Genomic DNA, 9,278 nt, shown 5'->3' with positions numbered 1-9,278 from the left:
CAAAAGATTGTATACCTAATCATTTCCTTTTTAACGTCATCTAGAAAGTACCTAGATACATACGGGATTACCCTACGCGGAATTTTTCAGTTTTAGCAATTAAATTAATTTGCATTTTAGATCAAATTACTGAAAAAAAATTGGTATTGTTACTTAGTGACTATTAAATTGTATTCTAGCCGTAGCACTAAATGTTTTTATCAGGAAATGCATAATTTATACGGTTTTTATTTTCACATATAAGCCGTTCATTTCGGAGACAAATTCTAAGAAGTTGTAGAGCCGTCAACAAAGATGCAGTGGAATTTATTTTTTGTTGTGGCGCTATTTGGGGTTTGCGTACTGGGGCAAGGTAAATAAAAAATAGTTATTATAAAAGTTTCATAAAAACATCATTCTTATGATTTTAAACTTTCGCGTTTTAAATGAGTTACATTAAGTAACTCATGGCTCATAATGTATCTCATTAATAAACGTCGCGTTAAGACCCGTGTCTTACTATTTTATCATTCTTGTATTCAAGAAGATTACGTTATCACACGATTGTCGCATTTCTACAAATACACGTCATAATATTAAAGAACAAAAGTTTACTAATGCCCGTTTTCACCATCAATCCCTAATTTTTAAGTGACCCCTTTGAAAACAAAATTTCTGTTTTGTTACCATTGGGGTCACTTAAAAATTAGGAATTGATGGTGAAAACGAGCATAAATATCCCATATTTGTAACAGTTGATCGATTAATTATGGAAGTGAGGTTTTTAAATTTCAACCTTGATACCAAACGGAAAAAATGTATTTGAGAACCAGAGTCATCCCTTTCGGGTCGAACAGGGTTTTTTGCTGTATATATCATCATCTACCTCAGGAAATCAACTAAAGGCTTCCCGCGGTTAATTAGGTCATCAGTCCACCGTATGAAAGGCCTATCCACGCTCCATCTTCTAACTCTTGACAGGTCACTGTCGCTCATACTAGCAACTCACTTAGTGTGAGCACACCTACGCATCTTTGGATAACATTGTGGGATGTAGAAACTTTGTTCCCCAATGATTGATCTTAGGCATCGATCGTGGGCAGGTCTCACTAGGTGGACCGACGATCTGGTGAAGGTCGCGGGAGGTACCTGGATGCAAGCGGCGCAGGACCGGTCTTTGTGGAAATCCTTGGGGGAGGTCTTTGTCCAGCAGTGGACGTCTTTCGGCTGAAACGAACGATTGATCTTAAGATGAATCTCGAAATACCTAGTAATTTTATTTTGTTTTTCAGATAGCTCAAACGGTACCGACGCTGAAAACAGTACCCAAGTCTATAACGAAGAAGATGAGTACACCTACCCATGCGAAGACACAAGCGACATTGTGTGCGTCAGATCTTTCTTCATGAGTTTCTTTCAGTGCATCGCTGCTAGGTTTGACGACCGCCAACCAATATACAGGGTGTCACAAACCGTGCATATACCTATTGCCAACGTCACTATCAACACCCATAAAGACGTCATCACGTTCAATGGGTCAAAAGTTGAAAAATTATAGTAAGTTTCCTTTTAATTTTTTAGTGTTAATTAAAAAGAACTACCGATTTTAAAAATTAACCTGGCCTTTACATCAATGCAAATGATTGTTCTTTTCCCCTAGAATGAAAGTTTAATTCATTTTATTTTCGTTTTATAAGTCTTAGGCTGAGTTGCACCACCTAACTTCGACCGTAACTATAACAATAACCGGCGTATTTTGTATGGAATTTGATAGATTTTTAACGTTTGATAAAGTGTAGTAAGATGGTGCAACTTAGCCTTAAATGCCCGTTTTCACCATCAATCCCTAATTTTTAAGTGACCCCTATGGTGACACTTATCAGGAATTTTGTTTACATAAGGGTTCACTAAAAAATTTGGGTTTGATGGTGAAAACGGGCATAAGTCTTTTTATGCTTGAGTAGCTCACATACTTAGTGTAACACACGAGATCACATTAAGCTAAGCTCTCTGCCATGTTATTATGTCGTATTACCTATTAAGTGCCATTTTGCAAAAAAAAAAAGTACTTTTGTTATCTGGTTTTCAACCCTGATGTTTGCTGTCCGACCGAAAATTTTAATCTATTTTTCAATGAAATATCCACTAATATCCACTTACTCGGTTTTACAGCTACAACCCGGTAACGAGCAGCGTCGTGATGACTGTGTCTTTCAAAACCCTCAAAATAGAAACAGGAACGGCATATTACAGTATCAGTCAAGTTGGAAAGGTGCCGGTGACCGCTGAGGACACTGTCACCGTCAATTACGGTATTTTTCATGCATTTTATTTTACAGCTCTTTAGAAAATGTTTTTGTACTTACTAGCTTTTGCACCCTTCACTCGCGTGACTGTCACGTTTTACGTCAAGTCTGACGTTTTACGTCACTATTTCATAAACCGGGTATAGATGACCCACGCTGAACTGTCCCACCAAACTCAATGACAGGGGGGCGCTACCATCGTTCAACTATATGGTTTCCAACATGGCAAAAATCGGAACCAGCGATCCGGTATTGACGGTGGCGCCCCACTGTCAATGTCATCGATAGGACAGTCCAGTATTTTGGAACTATACCACGCGCGTAACCTACTTCAAAACCGAAATAAACTATCCTATATTTTTTCTTGGATACATTCGGCGTCAAAAAAATTATCTTCTGCCTATTATTTCATTAAAAGATTATCCTCTGTCACAAACATGGTGCTCCACTAATATTGGTGTTATTTGAAAGCCCTTTAAATAAACTTAAAGAAAAACACATTTAATATTTTAATAAACGATTAACAGGTACCATAAATCTTGACTAGAATAAGACAATGTTGCCCTTCACCTCTGGGACCAATTAGACCGAATTTTGTGATTATAAAACCAAATACTAATCTCACGTGTCCTCTTTAGGTGAGTATAGACTAGTAGAGCATTTACGAGTGCATACCTGTAATATAATAGCCGTGTGGTGACGGCAGAGTAGAATACATTTGTCACCAACCCCTACTCTTCCCGCGGGTGTCGTAAGAGGCGACTTAGGGACTACACATCAAACAGAGAATGGGCAGCAGCGCTCTCTGAAAAACATCAATCTACTGCGATTTCCAACCCACCTGCCAAGCGTGGAGATTATGGCAAAACCCTCCACTATAGTGGAGGAGGCTCATAGTCCAGCAGTGGACTGTAAAGGGCTGTTGATGATGACCTGTAATAGAACAACGAGCCGCTCTATGATTATGTTCTAGTGTATCACCCTTTTACGAACCAAACGTCGCCGTACATTTTATACCTGTATTGTACCATTCGTAAGAATCCTACATTACATATACGAGTAAATGCTCGAGATAATACTCTAGTTTATACTCACCTTTTAACAGATGGATAGCGATAAATCCCAATTAGATAATCTATATATAAAAATAAGTCGGGTTTTCCTCCCTGACGCTATAACTCCAGAACGCACGAACCGATTTCCACGGTTTTGCATTCGTTGGAAAGGTCTCGGGCTCCGTGAGGTTTATAGCAAAGAAAATTCGGGAAAAGGGGGTAAAACGGGATCCACGCGTACGAAGTCGCGGGCGGCCGCTAGTTTTATAATAAAAGTGCATAGCAGTTTTATATTAAAAGTTGGCTCAAGCGTGACCTGTCGCTTTAAGAAGCAACTTTGGATCCTTTTAAGTCATATTGGGGTACCAACATAGAAATATAGAGAAATGCCAACTAATGCGCTGAGTTAGAAACTAAGTGTCGCATTAGAAATTCACACAAATAAAGTAATCAAAATAATGTGCTCATTATCCACCGCGATAGTACTCAACGTTCGAATAATCTTTACGATAGTAGGTACCTACTATGCAAACAATGTACAAACTGTTTACATTATGACGCATTGACGTCGCTCTGTCATCATTGCTTTCACGAGCCTAAGATGTTTTTATAGTAAGTATGTCATTGTCACGTGCAATGTGTTCTGTTTTTGGGCATATTGCTGCGACACCGGGCCCGCCCCTTGGCAAATCTCCCTTTAGTTTCTGTGATCTGTGGGTTCAACCTTTTTAGTTTCAACTGGGCTTTCAAAATTAAATGATACCTACCAATATTGACGGGAAGTGGGGGGGATGCATGCTAGGGATGTTATGGATATGTTAGTTTCGGTTATGGATACGGTTACGGATATAGGAATAATATTATACCGGTTTCGGTAACGGTTACGGAATATTTTTTATTCTGGATATCCGAAAGTTTCTGTTACGGTTACGGATATCTGTGCTTTAGAAAGCAATTTGCAATAGTTGTCCAACACGGTTCATTCATGACCGCACACTTTACATCGAATAAAAAGTAATAAAAAAATAAAAATTGATACTAGATGGCATTATAAAGGTAAATCAGGCTGTTGCCTTTACAAAATAATATACCTACTATACAAAAAACAATTTAAACTACCTACATCCGAAACTATCCGAAACTTTTGAATCGGTTACGGATTTTTTTTATTTTGGATATCCGAAAGTTTCGGTTACGGTTACGGATATCCATAACATGCCTGATGCATACGCTTGAAAGTGTTTGTCGCGGCAGGTGGGATTTCTTTGACGCCAAGTGTATCTTTATACTAAATTTCATCAAAATTGATACACAGACAGACAGACATAGTTACTTTCACATTACAACATTATCACGAATTGAGAGAATTCCGGCTTAAGTGTTCTTGATTCTTTGAAAATCATACAAAATGTATTTTGGTACTATATTAGAAAGAAAAATATTTATTTGGTATTAATATTTTGTTTTTATGTAATTTTTCAGAAAATGTTTGGCTTACTGCGGTCATCGCCCTGAGCAACAAACTTGACATGAGGAACGCTAAAGTGTCTGCTTACAACTACAACGCCCGCCCATCTTTCTCTATGGGCCCAGAACTCGGAAATAGCTCAAGTAAGTCTCATTTTTAACCCTTTTTCCGGCGGTGGGAATATAGTTCCCATGGAAAATATTTCCCACCATATTTTGAACTTCATTCTCTTAAGTTCAAAAAACAATGAAAAAGGTATTTTTATGCTCTAACAGGAATATTAGTATTTTTATGTATTGCACTAATTACGAATAGACCCGTTAACTCGTTAAACTCGGAGCCTATTCGATGCAAACGAACTAACAAACAATTTCATTTTTCCTCTATAATATAACTAGCTTTTGCCTGCGGCTTCACCCGCGTGAAATTTAGTTTGTCACATACAACCGCCTCTGTGGTCTAGTGGTTAGACCACCTGCTTCAGACGCAGAGGTCCCGGGTTCGATTCCCAGTGGGGGCAGAATTTTCTGTTCGGTTTGGTTGGTGGTAGGGCTTGTTCCAAGTCCGCCTGGCTAGCTACCACCATCTTATCTAAGTCTGATCATCACTTACCATCAGGTGAGATGCAGGCCAAGAGCTTCCTCGTTGTGGATAAAAAAAAAAAAAAAAAAAAAACATATCGTCATAAATTGTAGCCTTTATAAGGGTACAATAGGCCTGTAGAGTTATAATCAATAATACACCAAAGTTTCATCAAAATCCGTTCAGTAGTTTTTGCGTGAAAGAATAACAAACATCCATCCAGACATCCAAACTTTCGCATTTATAATATTAGTAGGATATTATGAATAAAATGAAAGAACAAAAATCATTTGCACAATATTTAAATTAAAACAGGTATCCTTGCAAGCGCTAAAGTCACTTGTATAAACTATTAAGTATTTTTAAATATTTGCGAAGTTACGAAACATTACAGATTACAGACGACAGCACATCTGCCTGTACATTTTCCTTGCAAATTCGCAATTAGATAAGACGCACGTTACAGCTCGTTAGCAATACTTTTTACGTTGTATCGGTCAGCTCAACGATGCGGTGGCGATGGCGATCACTGTGCGTGCATAGTTCGCCACGACCAATGACAGGACGCGTTGATGTGAACTCGCTACAAAATCATACACGACATCTGATCGCCATCGCGCACGCAGGCTGCACGCGTTTATTTGGCCGAACCTTAGGGCCCTCGCCCACGGCGACTTTTTGTAGCGATGCAGTCGCGCTGCTGTAGCGCGTTGGCATCACTTCTGTAGTATGTTGCAAATGCGACTTATAGCGCTTTCACATTTAAAGCCTGGTCCGTGAGCACGTAGAATCCCGTCCCATGACCCCAAGCTACCCATCCCTATCGCTCGCGCGTAATTATGTTGCTGTCGCGACTGTGCGACGGGCGCCCGCAGTGAGTGTGCGAGCAACATAATTACGCGCGAGCGATAGGGATGGGTAGCTAGGGGTCATTGGACGGGATTCTACGTGCTCACGGACCAGGCTTTAGGCGATTTAGAGGCGCGACAAACGCGCAACAGATGCGCTGCCGATAATTTCATATTATATGACAGCGGATGCATGCCTTCACATTATAAAAACGCCGCTGCCGCGCTGCAGTCGCGCTACTAAACGCCCTAATGTGAAAGCGCTCTTAACCCTTAAGTCATTAGTTCCCAAAGTAAGACCTTTAAAGAGAACGCGGGCCATCTGTGTTCTTAAGTATAAAAAACCTGCAACCGCTGAGAGAATGCATGCCAGACTACTCGATACGACCAATAATCTTGACTAGAGGAGGGGGGCGCGGAATTTTTTGTATGGTCGAAAGAGGGCGCGTCTTAAATAAGTTTGGGAACCAATGCCTTAAGTAGTCGCCTGAGACCGCGGTAACAATTGATTTTAATTGTCTCGATCCGATGGTACTTGAAGGGTTACGGTTAATTGTGAATTTTAATTACAGATCCCGTAGTTCAAAGTGCGATTCAAGCCATACATGACAATCTACCAACGGCGGTCCAGGAGATATTCCTCACAGAAGCCTACAGTTACTTCATAGCATACATGCAAAGCCACATATGCTATTACGGAATCCTGCTCTCTGGATAAAATCCTCAAGAGAACAAAAAGACGACTTCTATTTTAACATCGAAAATTAACGCATAATAAAAGGAATCGAAGATTTAATTCTGATTATTTATCAAAGCATTATGGAAAATTTATATTGTGGAAAACTGCTATAAATTGTTATTAATAAACTGTATTTTCAAACCAAACTTTTTAGTCCGATCATTTTAGCATAAAAAGAGATTGCAGATGATAATCTGAAATTTTTAAAGATCTTTATGTTGGCGTTCTGAAAGTTGTCTCAAAAGTCACATAATCTTGTGTCTACGTGCGTCCTAAGTTATTCAAGGTAAAATGCAGAAAAAGCTTTTTAATATGACTAGACTACATTCCTGCTCCAATCATCAGATCAGAACCTGGATAACATATATTCATATTAAAGGTAACAGTGTACCTATTTGGGTTAGGGCTAGCAATAATTTAAGGCGATATTATTATGTCAATTTTATCGATAAAAATGCCCCCAAAAACGTGCTCTTTACACGTCACATACATTTTTGAATAAAGAATAAAGTAAAATCCGTTTTAGTGAGTACCTACGTTCTAAAAGGAACTCTCATGCAGAATTTTAGACTCCTAGCACTTGTAGTTTCTGAGATTTCGTGATGAGTGAATGAGTCCATCAATCAGTGACCTTTTGCTTATACCTAGTTAAAGAAAGATATTTCGGGCGGTCACTGGTATAGTTTTAAAATTTTAATCAATCAAATGGCATGCCCAATCCTCATACAATATGGATGTATTCAATTGCGTCCCAGAGTCGGCTTTGTATCAATCACTGTTGTAATCATAGATAATGCCTGTGCCGGCGATAATCCCAAGTAATCAAGGTGAATAGCATGGCAATGAGACATGTGTATAATTAGATCTCACAGATGTATAAAGTTTATACTTCCTAAACAATACATCATCAGTCAGGTCAGTCTCCACACAAAACGATTCTCTTCAATGAGAGAAATACATAGATCTGAGTGCGAGTTTACATCTTACATCAAAATGTATGAAAATTTTAGTTTTTTTTTTATCAACAACTAGGAAGCTCTTGGCCAGTATCTCACCTGATGGTAAGTGATGATCAGGCCGAAGGTGGAAGCGAGCTTCACCCGGAATCCTTAAATACAGAGGAACTGGCTATCTTACCTCTAAATGCCGAAACACAACAATGCTGTTAACATTGTTGTTATGGCGACAGACTTAGGTAAGATGGTGGTAGCTAGCCAGGCGGACTTGGAACAAGCCCTACCACCAAACAAACCGAACAGAAAATTCTGCCCCCACTGGGAATCGAACCCGGGACCTCTGCGTCTGAAGCAGGTGGTCTAACCACTAGACCACAGAGGCGGTAAGTTAAGTAATTTTGAACGTTTCCCGTTAGCGGCGCTGTACAATCTTTTTGATTGATAAATACTCACACTGAGCCTTTTGGTCTTTTTTATGCAGAAGTAGGTAGATATTTGACCGTGATCGCACCTGATGTTGTGTGAGATGCCCTGTAAGTTCCTATTCAATCTATGATCCGAAGAACGCGGGTTCGAACCCCGCCGTCCCTCTACTATTGTGGTGAACACGCTCGTAACATAAGCATATTTAGCTTACCACGAGGGGTTACCGGGATTAATAGTAATGAATATGAATACTTCCCTTGAAAAGTCCCGTATTATAGTATTCGGGAAAGACAGCATCATGCAGAAGCGAATTCCAGTCACTAACTGTCTGTTAGAATTATAAAAGTGTGAGCGAAATGCTTAGGTGCAGGTGGAATGTCGACAATGTATCTGGTTCCCTGCGCCTGGTTCCCTGGTGATGGAAGGGGGCTGGTGGTCTATACTCTACAGGGTGGAATTTTGTAATGCCACCTGGAGGGAAAGTACTCTTAATATTATTGATAGAAGTTTTTTCTCAAAGAAAACATTCCTTTATTTTTGAAAAGAAATAAAACTGCATTCAAAGGATTCCAAAAATTTGCTTGCCACACCCGAGAATTGAACCAACTAAAATGTGTTAAAAATTACACCCTGTATTTTTATTACATCGATCGTTAGGGTCAAGTATAAAGATGAAATCTCTCTAACAAACTTGATAAATCAAATGAAAGGAAAACCATTAAATCTTAAATTATCTTAATTATATTACAGAAAATTGCATGGTATGGTAGTGAATTTTCGAAAAATTTTCGAAAATCTTTGAATCCAGTTCCCTTTCTTTTCAAAAATAAAGGAATGTTTTTTTTCAGTAAAATTTTCTATCTGCAGTATTAAGAGTACTTTCCCTCCAGGTGGCATTACAAAATTCCACCCTGTATAC

The 9,278-nt window shown here is 39.1% G+C and overlaps 1 protein-coding gene across 1 annotated transcript; it reads left to right on the top strand.

Annotated features, from left to right (window-relative positions):
- The first annotated feature begins 248 nt into the window (after positions 1–248).
- On the top strand, positions 249–6,970 carry LOC114364894 (uncharacterized). The gene is made up of 5 exons (XM_028321249.1): positions 249–352; positions 1,272–1,536; positions 2,152–2,291; positions 4,823–4,951; positions 6,811–6,970. Exons 1-5 carry the CDS (start codon positions 295–297, stop codon positions 6,954–6,956), a joined length of 738 nt encoding a protein of 245 aa, XP_028177050.1. The 5' UTR covers positions 249–294; the 3' UTR covers positions 6,957–6,970.
- The last annotated feature ends 2,308 nt before the right edge of the window (positions 6,971–9,278 follow it).

Source organism: Ostrinia furnacalis, unplaced genomic scaffold (genome assembly GCF_004193835.3).
Source record: "Ostrinia furnacalis isolate ACB-3 unplaced genomic scaffold, ASM419383v2 OfSCF7487, whole genome shotgun sequence".
Taxonomy (NCBI): Eukaryota; Metazoa; Arthropoda; class Insecta; order Lepidoptera; family Crambidae; genus Ostrinia; species Ostrinia furnacalis.
The sequence above is the reverse complement of the archived record's forward strand: the minus strand, read 5'-3'. Positions and strand labels throughout refer to the sequence as shown.